General features: G+C 31.7%; 2 protein-coding genes across 2 annotated transcripts; both read right to left on the bottom strand.

Moving 5' to 3' along the window:
- Window positions 1-5689: 5689 nt before the first annotated feature.
- Window positions 5690-8593, bottom strand: LOC119668522 (DNA replication licensing factor Mcm6-like). The gene is made up of 4 exons (XM_038078059.1): window positions 8364-8593; window positions 8157-8300; window positions 7213-8099; window positions 5690-7147 (listed from the first exon to the last, which is right to left on the bottom strand). Exons 1-4 carry the CDS (start codon window positions 8453-8455, stop codon window positions 5808-5810), a joined length of 2463 nt encoding a protein of 820 aa, XP_037933987.1. The 5' UTR covers window positions 8456-8593; the 3' UTR covers window positions 5690-5807.
- Window positions 8594-9940: 1347 nt separating this feature from the next.
- On the bottom strand, window positions 9941-12440 carry LOC119665471 (protein HGH1 homolog). Its single transcript, XM_038074694.1, has 6 exons — window positions 12278-12440; window positions 11904-12088; window positions 11627-11846; window positions 11286-11569; window positions 11008-11225; window positions 9941-10276 (listed from the first exon to the last, which is right to left on the bottom strand). The coding sequence occupies exons 1-6, from the start codon at window positions 12360-12362 to the stop codon at window positions 10168-10170; spliced, it is 1101 nt and encodes a 366-aa protein (XP_037930622.1). The 5' UTR covers window positions 12363-12440; the 3' UTR covers window positions 9941-10167.
- Between the last annotated feature and the right edge of the window lie 1785 nt (window positions 12441-14225).

Raw genomic sequence — 14225 nt, 5'->3', positions numbered from 1 at the left:
GATGGCATTAATGTTAAAGATAATCGCTGAATAACACTTCAAAGCTTTTAACTGAAGTAGGTATACTTCTTTAATAGCATTTTGCGTTCTTTCTTCAATATAGCGATTCCCTACTAGTTTGTTGTTCAGAAACACATAAAGGTATTCTATGTGATATTAAACTCCATATAAAAAATATTTGTATGATATTGTAAAATTTTTCTATACGGATTCCATTTTTCATGCGAAATGGATGTTAGTACTAAGATTTAAATAGAAAAATAAATAAAACTCGTCTTCATAGAATACCTATATAAACTTAATTTCTTATGGCAAAATTGATACTAACGGACCTGCTATGAGTCGATAAAATAATTGAAATGTAGCAGTTTTTTTTGATGCTTGACTCTAAATCCGTTAAAGTTATTCTAATTAAATTTTTATTAAAGCATCGTGAAGCTATTGTATTTTTTACTTAAAAAAAATTTTATGCTTCAATAAAAGTTAATTATGAATTTCTGATCGTGAATATTACCTAGTTTTTGTACTTCATTTTTGCATGAATAAAATTGTCTATAAAAAAATAATAAATTTTTTAACACACCTTTTGAAAGTTCAATTTCCGATAAGCAAGGTTATAGCACAATAAAACTTCATCTGATACGATACACATACTCGCACTTAAAGGCGGAAAGAAACTGAACCGCTTAGGCTTACCTTAAGAAACATTGAAGTATTTGTTTCTGTGCCAGAAATTTAGGGTAACTGTCTTGAGATCACCTATCATTGAAAGAGAAGTGAAAATGAACAAATGTAAATATATTCGTACAGGTGTATAAATAATTCAAGTGAATAAATAACTTACATTTTGTTTAAAAATAAATCAAGTAATTTACAAATAATATTAATTTTAATTAATTATATCATTCTCTCCAATTACCACTGTGGTTAGGCCTAATCAAATAATATACTTAGTATTATGAACTTATGACAATGCAATAATATATTGTATATTACGGATGATTACTTTTCTGAACTTTGAGATAATTTTATTACTTAACCGGTTTGAATTATTATTACTTTTTTAATTAAAACAGACATAGAAGTAATTGCTAATTATAGATATACTTTATATTAAGTCTTTACATATACACCTACTATGTAAAGAATTTTATTGGAATTTTTTTAAGTTTAAATATTGTTTTAAACTTACTTTGTAGAATTGTATACTATATAAATTTATTGCTTATTAATAACATTATTTATAAAATGGGTCCCAAAAAATCCAACGATTTTCCCATATTGTTGTAAATATTATACCTAATATAGGTAGAGCATCCCACACAAATAACATAACAAAACATATTGTAGCTTCAAATGTCTCCAACCTATAGCAATCTGTTCTCATAACAGGTCAAATTTTTTAAGTGTCCAATATCGTTATCGCTATCCTAACCTATGATGTTAGGTTAGTATGACAAGTCTGCACATACTCCTATACTTTGTCGTAGTAGTATTTTTTTTATTTTTTTTTATTTTATTTTTTTTTTTTTGTTTTTTTTCCGAGGCTGGGGAACAAAAACTGTCTACACACACACGCAGAAACGTCTTTCTGTGGGTAGTGCACGGTTCGCGCTAGTCGCTGACATGCTAAAAAACTCCCCTTTCCAGGATGAAGTACATGACCCGAAACCACTACTAGGTATTGCTTCAGGTCATGCACATCCTGATTGTAAGATTTAATCTTACGACGCTGCTGTTGTACCTGCGTCCAGGCGCCTCTTCTTTCCACGCAGTACTGCCTCCACTTGCCTCGCCACCACGGACCAGTTGCTCTCACTTGCCAATAGTAAAGGTACTACGTTTTCCGGGGTCCACATGCCGCCAATCTGTGCTTCGAGGCTGGCTCTCTCGGTTGACCATTTAATGCACTCGAAGAATGTGTGTTCTGCATCATCGACTTCTGCGTCGCCTTAAATGCAACTCTGTTCTTCGCGAATGTTCATCCGGTACAGGTACTTGCCGAAGTATCCGTGCCCAGAGAGGAGTTGCGTCAAGTAATAGTTGACCTCGCCGAACTTTCTTGTCGTCCATACCACTAAATCGGGAATGAGTCTTGCAGTCCACCTACCACTAGTTTCGTTGCTCCACCTGTTCTGCCACTCTTGCATTGTGTGTTCTCGGTAGCTTGTGGTCGATGGGTATTGCGCTGCTGATCACAAGAACCGCTGCGCCGGATACAGTTCGGTAAGCTGATGCTGTCGTAGTAGTATTAAAGCAAATACGTTTTCGTCTGTTGCCTATGTACAACCCATTGAAGTCTATGAACTATATGGAATTTAAAAAAAAAAAAAATCAAATTTGAAATTTGAAATGGCTATATAAAAATTACCTAATAAATTATGAATGAACTATTCGAGTTAATGTCAAATGGCACCTCTACTCTATTTTATTGATGGATCTAATAGTGTCTCACTGGATATGTGAGATGATTTTGTTGTCCCATTGAGTTAAAAATTTAATTGATTTGCGTAGTGCTATATATCTTTTCAAGGTTGTTGGATTTGAACATATCTCGATCTAGTTTGGTGTTGAATTTAGCCAGTTAACTGTTGCAACCTTTTTCTCAGTGAAGTGTCGCATATCTTATATACCAAGTAGGGTTTATTATTTTTATTTGTATGATATAAATAATATAATAGGTTTAGCTTAATGATTCTTTTGTACAGTAGAATTCGATTTTTTAATACAAACTTGTATAGATTATATTAGTGAATGCAGCGTGCATAGTATATTAGTGCATTTAGCATTTTACTCTTAGATGTGTGCCTTCCACGCAAAGCAGTTCTTCAGTTTTGAATCAAAACATTGAACAGTAATGTTCCATTCAGTTTTGAGTTTTCTTGATATTTATAGACTTTAATGTGCATTGAAGATTGTTTCTATTTTCTCTATATATTTTCCAAATTTTCCAATTGACTTATTGGTCTATATGACTCCATAATTTGTCTGTAATTCAATATGCTTTTATTTCTGAGAAGAATATATAAATATCGTCTGTGAATAGAATTGGTCTTGTCGACATCATATTTGGTACATCAGAAGTGTTAATATCAAACAGTGATGATAAATGAAGGTAGCATTATGACAGAATTTTCTTTGTTTCAGGAAGTTGCTCCATATGCAAAGTAGTGTCAAATGCCTTAGTTATGTCAAACACATGCTTTTATTTTGCGGTTAGTTAATACGGATTGGATTGTTTCGACTACGCATCTGTATTGAATATTGTCTATACTTTAAATCATGAATAGATCAACTTCCAACGATTTTTGCTGCGATTAGTTAGCCCCCAATTTTAGTAGAAGATTTTTTTCCAGTTATGGGATTATGACGATGGTTGCTGTTTTTCAAGTATTAACATGTCTTAAATGGATAAAAACATGTCTTAAATGAATAATTATTTGTACTAAGAAAGGAAGTACTATAACCAATACTTCGAATCAGATATTTATTCGGTCCGATTTTCGTTATTTAGTGTTTCAAGTGTTTTAAAATTTAACTTTTAAGAAAATAATATAAAAATTTAAGAAAATGTTCTTATTAAATTTTAATGTGTATTTCCTTAATCTTTCTTTAATACTCTTGAGTGTGAATATCAATCCCCGAAAGTATTAATTGTATTAGTTGTGTTGCTTGTGCACCTAAGGGTACAATTGCAAGTTTAAATCAATGATGATATGTGTATTAATGCTCCACCTTAGATTATAAAAGACAGTTATCTTTGTGCAATCTCGGTACATAGTCAATATTATTCAATTAACCATATATTAGGTATACACTTCTGTAGAAACGGATTACTCAATTTTTGTTGTTTTGGATCTGTACTTTTGAAAAACTTTTCTAAACATATGTATATCAAACTTTGCAATACTGAAGTGAAATAAATTATGTATTTTTTTCAGTTTCATTATTCTATTATTATTATTATATATTCTATTATTCTTTATATTCTAACTAAATGGGTAGTCTTCTTCCACCCCATAATACGTGGGGTATTTTGAAAAATCGACAATTTAGTTTGAATTCTGGTATAAATTTAAATTTCTTCTTATAGCATCATATTTTTTTGATATGAGCAGTGTTAACTTTTCAGACCCCAACTATCTATAATTCACTAACAGTAGAAAACCGGTGTAATATTAAATCAATTGGTAATATAGTTCAATTACTTCGTAAGAAATCATAAAGTCTACAGAAAAAATAGTCTTATCTGTTAAGTGACCTCCATAATTAGGCCTTTTCTTAGGCCTATGACTAGATTTAAACCATTCCTTTTATCTTAATATATTACTAAATAAATGGTTACTCAAAACAAGAATACAATGAGTAAATTTGGTGGCAAAATCGTTTGAAAATTACATCAAAATATTTATGATTTCTGTCAAAAAATTGTTGCCGTTCCCTATTTATTAATTTCTGGGTGTGATCATAAATCTGATCGAGTTACATTTAATGTGATTTATGGTAGCGTGCGTAGATGAACTGTATTTTTTGAATAAAAAAAATGACATTACATTTACCGTCAATGGAAACATATACAAAAAGAAGGATGAGATAATTTCGACTGTTATGATGTACCAAATCAAATATACTTCACATCAAATGGCCAGAATATAAAATTGACTTAATAAAATTTTGTTTCTTTGAGGGGATTAAGTAGTCAGAGTAAGAGATACCATTTGATTCACACAATTGACATAAATGAGAAGTTTTTAATTGACTCAATTGATATAAAGGTTATCTTTCATCCACTCAGTCCTTAGTATTATATTTAAGTCGTATCTTATAATTTTTTAATAGTTCATTACTTTTCGTCTGTGTATGCAACTAAACTTTTATTGACTTTTATCATCTATAATATAAAAATTTTTAATGAACCACATTAACACTTTAATAATTGATTACCCAGTTCATAATTGCAGAGTTGAAGTTTACATATTTAACTCAGTCCATCCCATTTTCATTTTGGAATAAGTCAACATGCTCTTTAAATATACCACCGAACCATTCGATTCTGTTAAAAAATAAATTGAAATTTCGCGTTTCCAATATTTATAAAAAGTATTTTAAAACAACACTAAATCACTTAAGACAATATATATCTATAAACTATAATTTCGACATATTTTATGCAATTTCAGATTATGAAGAAATCAAAATTCTTGAAAAAATACTTACTTTTAACAGAAGATACACTTGGCAATTATGTTTTAAAAATAAATACAGATAATTAAATTTCTATAATTAACCAAGACAAAATCTTCTTATCTCAAATGATTTTCAATAAATTAAAGATCATCAAATTTTAATGATCTAATTAACTTAAAAATTGAGAATTATGGAACATTTTACTTTGTCCTCTTCTCATTCCTAACTTTAACCTATTTCTAGTCCCCGCATTTAGTATTTTGGCTCATGGGTTCAGAAATGAATTATAAAAGTTACAATTTAACATCAGTTATGACGGATGTGATTATTATATTTAATAGGAATTCTCTCTACCAAAAATGAATTATAGAAAATGAATTTTAAGAACTAAAACATTTATTTAGCAATACTATTTCTGCATTTATTTGGAAAATATTGCTTTAGAAAGAGTTAATATTGTATATAATAAGAGAAATACATTAGGTGACTACTCATATCGCCTTGAAGTATTGAAGTAAATACAGTATCAATAAAAAAAATTATAAGAATATGAACAATTCGTAGAATTGTGGATTCAAAATAAAATTAAAACTACAAACTTAAACAAAACAATTATAAAATTATTCTACAATATAATTTGGATGTACTACTAGTACAGGATCGTCCTCCGCTTCTGCTGCTTCATCTGTACTTGTTCGACGTCGTGGACTTCTGCCAGGCTGTTTAAGTTCTCCGGTTTGAAGAGGAATTATAACTTGGTCTGTGTAAATCAAACGGTCGATGACTTTTTCGATAAGATTCTTACGTGAAATAAGTTCTTCTTCCGATTCAATTTGATCTGCCACTTGCTCCAAATACCACGTAACAACATCACTGCGCTTCATACCTGAATCAGAGCTTTCAGCTTCAGCGCGTGCTTCTTCACCGCGCATATGCAAAACCAGCATCGTTGAAAGATTTTTATAATCTTCAAATGATAACGTCATTTTTTTCTTTTGAATGCCATCATGTCCATTTTCTCCGTCAGCCTCACCAGCACCGTTCGCCACACCACCATTATTTTCCATATCCACATCACCAGTAAAAGCTTCATCCACATCATCATCATCTAAATGTATATCAGGTTGTTCCACGCGTATTATAGATTTATTTAACAAACGGAAAGCTTCTCTAACATGACGATCCAAAACCTCGCTCATACACTCTAGCTTAGCCATTGCTTCACTCAAGCGTATCATCGATTCCAACTGCCGCACAGTAATACGCCAAGTGCTGCGCCCTGCAATACCAGTATCGCGTTGGCGCAGATGTCCATAGTTTTCTACCAACAGCTGGGAAGCATCTTCAGTGATAATAGGCTTGAACTGACGTGCAAATGTTATATACCGTAAAACTTCTTCACGTGTGTAAGCGCGTTCCACATTATCTTCAACATTAGAATGTAAATCAACAATTTTTCTTGCAATGGCATAATCAACTACTTCATTGCACTCATCTACCAATATGAAGAACAAATCAAAACGAGACATAATTGGTGCCGACAGTTGTATATTTTGTTGCAAGCTTTTTGAGCGATCATACCGACCATTAATTGGGTTAGCTGCTGCAAGTATAGAAGTGCGTGCATTTAGTGTGGCACGCACGCCAGCTTTGGCTAACGATATCGTCTGTTGTTCCATCGCTTCATGTATAGCGACTTGATCCCGTGGATCCATTTTGTCGAATTCATCAATACAACATATGCCATTATCAGCCAACATAAGCGCGCCGGCTTCTATGACAAAATCAAAACTTTCTTCGTCACGTACTACAGCAGCTGTCAGACCTGCTGCCGATGATGCCTTGCCTGATGTGTACACAGCACGCGGTGAAAAATCTGCTACTTGCTTCAGGAATTGAGACTTCGCTGTACTTGGATCGCCAACAATACAAACGTTAACGTCACCACGCAAGGATGTTTCTAAAAAAAATACAAAAACAATATTTAATAATATTATCGGAAAATCAAAAATATAGAGTAATTACTTTCGTGTGTAGTTTTAGCAACTCCACCAAACAATTGTAGTAAAATACCGCGCTTCACTTCATCATTTCCATAGATAGAAGGAAATAAACTATTTATAAGATTATTATAAAGATTACGATCTTTTGACATCTCATAAACTTTATTCCATTCCGCATCTGTCATTTGCTTTTTCATATCTTCAGCAGTTACCTCTGACATTGGAAGATCTGTGCCACCAAAACGTGCAGTGGTAGCTTGCACGCTACAAGCTAGAAACGCCATACGATAATTAAGATCACGCGAACCTAAAGCTTTTAGGCCTGTCACACCTTCAGGTCCTTCGCCACGTTTGTGACGTGAACTTTGATCTGCCTTTGCGCCAGGCATGTTCAGCACTGAAATATCTGGCACTACTATTAGTGTCCCAGTAAAATCATAACGATCACCTGCCTGCACAGTTTCAACCAATTCGGAACGTAAAATAATTTCCACAGAACGAGGTATACAACCACGCGGCAGTTCAGCCTGTGTCTCTTGTATGCGTATTTTTTGAAAATCTACAAAAAGTGACTTCTCCACATCCAACATAAAGCGCCGCCGATTGGCGCATACTGGATTGCGGCAAATGGTTGGATTTGTAAATTTGAACTGTTGTTCCACATTTCGTATCTCAGTTTGACAGTCCAAACAAATAAATGTGCCTGTCACAAGTTCAGGATGAACAGGATGCGTGCGCACTACTTGACCAGATATACGAATAAGCGTACCAATTTTCGATGTAGTCAAATCACGCACTTTATGACGGGTTGGCACTTCTGTAAATGACACATAACAATCCTTTTCAGTTTTCAAGCCTGAATTATCTTTAACATAGTTTTCCACTGCTTTACATAGGAATGGGTATATACTAAAATATTACGAATAGTTTGTTAAGAGGTAATTTTAATAGAAAACTTAGTCTTACCGGTAGTATTCCTCAATTATAGTTGTTGCCAAGTTTTGGTTATACTTTTCAATATCGTCGAAACTTACTTCCAGAGTGTAACGATCAGGCTGCTCTAATTCTTTAGCTGGTGAAAGATATTTAATCTCACCATCTTCTTTAAATCTGTAAAATGTACATATGAATAATTAAAGATTTTATACAAACGTATAGCATTTCAGCACATACTCATCCAAGAAATCCTGAAACAGCTTTTGACAACGTATTCCTATGTCATCCTTTACGCGCAGTTGACCAATTTGTTGATCAGCTACATCCATTGTGTAAAATTAATGTATTTTATAAATATTTATACACAGCAATCAAAAATATTTGAATTATAATCTCAAACAACTTAACACAAGCAACACACGCTGTAATATGCCACCAAAATCCCAACAAATGCTAACAAATTTGACAGTTGATGTAAATTTGGCGCGCAATTTTGCTGGTTATTTTGTTTTGTACTGTAAAGTACGGTACGGAGCAAAAGGTTTTACAAAAATTTAGAATATATGAATTACATGTTTTATCTTGCGTTTTTAAATTTGTATATATTGTGTAATATATAATGTATGTTATTCTTTGTGTATGTTATAACGATATATTTAGAAATAGGATACAATTATTTTTTTCATATATATTTTATATATTTATATTTATATATTTTATATTTTTATTATATACCTATATTTTATATAGTTATTTTGTTTATAAACTCTATACATTTATTGCATTAACAAGTAATATATACATTGTTGTGTATATTGTAGGTATATACAACATTAGATGTACTACAGAATATTTTAATACATTATCTGAAACATTCATAATAGTTCCCTTAACCTCAAAATTAATATATATACAATGGAAAATGAAGCCCTCTTTCAATACTTACTAAATTGTAAAATAATGCTCTATCCAAAAGAAGTCATATTTTTTTGATAGATAAAATATATTGAAAGCTGAAATGTGTAACCTTAATCCACTGATACTACATTTTAAGAATAAATTACAAAAATTTTTCAATAATTGTTCCCTGAAATAAAATGTGCTGAAAATCATATGACTATACGACTATAGGTTCTATTCTCTTTTATAGTTACGGCTATGAATATCATTTGATTGAAATGAAAGGGAGGGGGAATTGACTGACAGTTAATGTTAAGTTAAATGAAAGGTGCTATGAAGTTGAAGTTGCGGCGGACAATTACATAGCCAACTGGGTATTAAGAGGAATTTATCAACACGAGTAACCAATAAATTTATAGACAAAAGTTTTAATTATAATTTGACTTAATTATGAAAGACTTTTTGCTTAAATAAATGAAAGCTTATAACGAAATGATTTGCGAGTTCACCCTATTCCTTTCTGGCTAGAACATAATGTCAGGGTTTCTCCGCTTCAACACAAGGAAGTTTCAATTAAAACACATCCACCCTTATGCTTCTCTTATCTCAAATCATCTTTTTTCTCTTTCTCACTAAGCTATGTATTCGTATTTGGTATATGCGAATACGTAGATATCTTTCATGTCTCCTGCTATATAGATCTTCAGACTACTACAATTGTGAATATAATATGTTTAAATTATGATTGCATATTAATGTAAAATTAAATTTATTTACATACATTAGAATGGGTCAACTTTTATTGAACTATAATTCTGGAAGACAAAAATTATATAAAAAAATTTCTATACATCATATTCTTATCCGACTTATATTAAAAAATACAATTATTAAGAATTTTTGTTTAATTATTAACTAATTTATTTAAAGCAGTTAAACTACAATTAACTATTGTACATCAGTTTCAATTAAAAAATGGATCGTAAATATTTTCTTATTTTCTTCTTTGACAGATTAGTAGTGCCAGTCTACTTTTAGTCAATGAAAATATTAAATTCCATATATAAATCAAAATATTACCCCACAAGTTCGATTTAATTATCGATTTAATTATCTATATATTAATATATAACTATTTAATTTATATTAGATTTTTCAAATATTCTGAATCGTCTTTTACGAATTTCTCAGCAACATCATTTGGAACGGCCACTTCTTTATAGTTATCCAGACCAATTTCTTCTTCTTTTCTGTAATATAAAATGCATAAATTATGTTAATATCATAAAAACTGAAATCTTAATTATTTTACTTATTGATAAACTAACAAGTAACTAACAAGTAACTCACGGGCACTAATCAACCCATCCAAAATCAAGAATATAACTAATTTAAGTGAGACCGAAATCGATAATAATATATCACTTTTTGATTAATATCCAAGCATGCACAGAGATAAGTGACTACTAATAACATGGGTATAATTCTTCGAAACCCTTTTATTTGAGTACTCTAAAGAACTATGACGAACTGATTTTGAAGCTTTACAAAATTCCAAAAAATAAAAAAAATAAATTAAATGATACAGACGACTTTTAAAATTATCTAAACAACCAAATTACATGGAGGTTCCACTAATCATATCCTAACCCATATATTCCTATTGGTAATTCTTTTTATCTACTTTGCTATATAGATCTTTATCCGGTTCAGCAACGACATCCTACCTCCCTAATTTACGTCCCTGCTTTCTGGCTTAGATGAACTTAGCTCGCTAGGTATTAAGTCTATTTGTTTACATCTCTCTCCCCAGATTAGTGGAATGAAGTTTCCTCAATGCAACAACAACATCTTCAAATAAAAGCAACTAATCCATAGACGGTCTATATAGAATTATTTTCCTCTTGTATATTAAATGGAATGTATTGCATCGTTAAATGAGATATATCTCTCGCTAAATATAATTTTCTTAAAAACTTACTTAATGAGTATATCAACAACATTTTCGCAGGCCAACAGACATTCGTTGTCTTTGCCGACTTTGGCTTCCCATTTGTGGTACTCGCGTAGAATGTAGTAAACACCTTTCGAACGCAGCAACTCTCGGTAGCGTTTAGTAGCACACAGCTGTAGTAACGATTCCAATAACATTTTTCTCAAATCTGGATCCACTTCACGAGTTTTATCTTCAGGTAAATACTAAATACAAGCAGCATTACAGACATTTATAACGACTAAAAATAATATACATTGACTTACTTGCAACTCAATGGGCAACTGTTCATTTTCTTCCTCTGTAAACTCTTCAGGTCCGCAAAGAGGATTTAAGATGCTATGCAACACGTCTTCCTTGTCAGTTAGTATTAAAGTGTGGTAAACAGGATCAAAGCAAATGTTCTTTACCACACCAATAATGCCACCTCTGCGTACTACAGATTCTGGATAACATATAAATGGCAGCACTTTATCGAAGAGATCATATCTGGAATTACAGAATAGCTCACGACCACGACTGCTTTGCGTTAAATTGCAGAATAATGGACCTAAAATAAAAAGGTTTGTAGTTGGAATTTGATCAAAATTAGTTTTCAATTTGTTACCCAAATAATGCAGTTTGGAGTTTTTTTTGTTGTAGTTTAGCTTGGAAAATGATTTTCCAAGTTTGAAAAATATATTCTCGTCTTTTTCCATTTCATCCAGCATATCATTCACCAGACGTTCAATACGTGACATATTGCAAAGCACCATTGCCCAAGCATCTGCAAATTCTGAATTCTCATCTGTTATGTGCTTGACGGCAATTTGTATAAGTGGTCGATCCTTAAAATTGTTTAGGGTTAATAGAAATGACTGGAGTTATGTGGACAAAGGAATTACCTGTACATTTTTTGAGGTTTCAAGTACTTTGACAGCGCCAAATTCTTCAGCAGTTAAATTAATCAGACTCAATACTGCATCCTTTGCCACTGAGAGATTTTCATCACAAGTTAGTCTTATCAGTGCTGCAATGATGTCCTCGCACTCCACTATTGCGGCTTTACCTTCATCAGAACCGGTTAAACCTAATAATAAATGTGGTTATTAATTAATTGTGAATTTATTGAATTTTTGGACTGTAGTGACAGTGACATATATGTGCAGTTTAATACATAAGTACTATAAACAATAATCATTTATTAATATTTTAAAAATATTTATGGTTTGATCATTTCTGGTACGCAGCAGGTGAGTGTTTGATTTACTTTACTTACAAAGCACATTTGCTGTGGCTACTGACTTCAGATCCAAACGCTGGTTGGGTTGCATAAATTGCACCAATTCTCTTAAATTATCCATTCCGTTTGTTAAAGTTTTATAAAAAAATATTAAATGACTTCACACATTAAAAGATTTGTTTTCATTCAAACACACATGTTTTCAAAATTGGTAAACAGAAAACGCATTAGCAAAAGGAACGAATGGAAATGAAATGGGCTGCGCAAATTGTTTTCGTTGCGTGCTTCGTGTGTTATTAACTTCTTTTTAATATATTAATATGTAATCACAGTAAAAAAAAATATTAATTCATTATATTGCTATATCTTTTCATATTATTTCCACATCATATTTCACTTTATCCACCAAATTAAATAAATTAATATTAACAATGTTTTGTATTAAAATATTACAAATAATTACGATGTTGTTATTGCCCACTTAGTGACTTTTAGCAAATACACAAACCTAAAAATTTATTTTTATTTCAAATAATTACTCTCGCAAGTGAGCACTAAAGGCGCTGCGCACATTAGATAACCATGGGAAGACAGATTATTTACTAAACCAGTGATGTTAATCAAAAGAGGGGAACACCCGAAATTTTTAATTCAAAAGAACATAATTAAAGGAATGACCTATTAAGGAAATAAAAACTCTATCCCTATGAGGAATCGCAGAGGAATAGGTATATGTCAGTGAGACCACAACTATCTAAAAAGTAGATATAGAATTCAAAGAATAGCTTGATAACCTAAATTTTAGTGAGGATTCAAATTTGAAGCTGCAACGATTGAAAGTTGCAAGTTTGGAGAAACGTCCACTGTTGAAAGAAAGGAAGAGGTGTTAAAAGCAATTAAAGCTTTATAGAAAAATTTGTTAGTATGATATGGTAGTGAGTAAGCCAAGTAAGATGGGAATGCTATCGAAGATTTTTTTCAAATTAAGGACGTGTGCGAGTTAGGCTAAGTTGCGTTCTAAATGAGGGAAATTCTAAATTGTGCCGATAATTTAGTGATGTGTCGATACGTGTTGATAGATGGCTAAATGTGTGCAGTGCAAAAAATCCCAAAAAATCTCCCATTTGGTTTAGCATCAACTTAGCCTAACTCGCACACGTCCTAAATAAATTAAATCCTTAACAGAAATTGTGGGATGAGTATGCAATTTTCGTGGAGGACAAAAATAATTTTAAAAAATCTAATTTTAAAGAAAGCTTAAATAAAACATTTATAAATTTATACCGGATTTTTTATAATCTTATATATAAAATTAACATTGTCAAAATGTTAGTTACCGTACTCCTCCGAAACGGCTTTACCGATTTTTACCAAATTTTATATGCGTATTCAGTAGGTTTGAGAATCGGCTACTATCTATTTTTCATACCGCTAAAGTGATTAGGGTGCCCCTATCCAGCAAAAATATCTTTATTGCTTTAACAAAAATTTTTTTATTTTTTTGACATAAATTTTTTTATATTTTTGAAAAAGAAAAATTTTTTCTTAATATTTTATGTAACTACGCCAACAAGTACATCGAGCATTTACATTCACTTCGTTTCTTCGTCTTCGCCTTGCATGGCAGATGGAAAATGTACTAAAAATTTTTCTAAAGATTTCACTAATGATACTATAACAAATACCGACGAATATCCAATATATCGTCGAAGAAATCCCGATAATGGGGGACAATGGCGGGTGGTGCCATATTCGCCTCTGCTAAGCAAGACATACAATGCTCATATAAATGTTGAGTTTTGCAGTTCTGTGAAGAGCATCAAATATATAAGTATGTCCATAAAGGCAGTGATATGGCTGTGTTTAGAGTAGAAAATACTAATGTAAATGCTCCTCCAATGAACAAAAACGGTGAAATTACGTTCTACCAAATTGGTCGGTACATCAGCTCCAATAAAGCTGCTTGGCGTATCTTCGGTTTTCT

This window comes from Teleopsis dalmanni, chromosome 1 (assembly GCF_002237135.1).
Source record: "Teleopsis dalmanni isolate 2A chromosome 1, ASM223713v2, whole genome shotgun sequence".
NCBI classification, from domain to species: Eukaryota; Metazoa; Arthropoda; class Insecta; order Diptera; family Diopsidae; genus Teleopsis; species Teleopsis dalmanni.
Note: the sequence above shows the minus strand (reverse complement) of the source record. Positions and strands in the feature narration are given on the sequence as shown.

Coding starts and splice junctions, on each gene's coding strand:
- LOC119668522 (XM_038078059.1), bottom strand. CDS start 8,455: ATGGATGTAGCTGATCAACAAATTGGTCAACTGCGCGTAAAGGATGAC. Junction 8,301..8,363: donor TTTCAGGATTTCTTGGATGA/GTATGTGCTGAA, acceptor TACATTTTACAG/ATTTAAAGAAGATGGTGAGA. Junction 7,148..7,212: donor TGCTAAAACTACACACGAAA/GTAATTACTCTA, acceptor TATTTTTTTTAG/AAACATCCTTGCGTGGTGAC.
- LOC119665471 (XM_038074694.1), bottom strand. CDS start 12,362: ATGGATAATTTAAGAGAATTGGTGCAATTTATGCAACCCAACCAGCGT. Junction 12,089..12,277: donor AGCCACAGCAAATGTGCTTT/GTAAGTAAAGTA, acceptor ATTTATTATTAG/GTTTAACCGGTTCTGATGAA. Junction 10,277..11,007: donor GTTGTTGATATACTCATTAA/GTAAGTTTTTAA, acceptor TTTATATTACAG/AAAAGAAGAAGAAATTGGTC.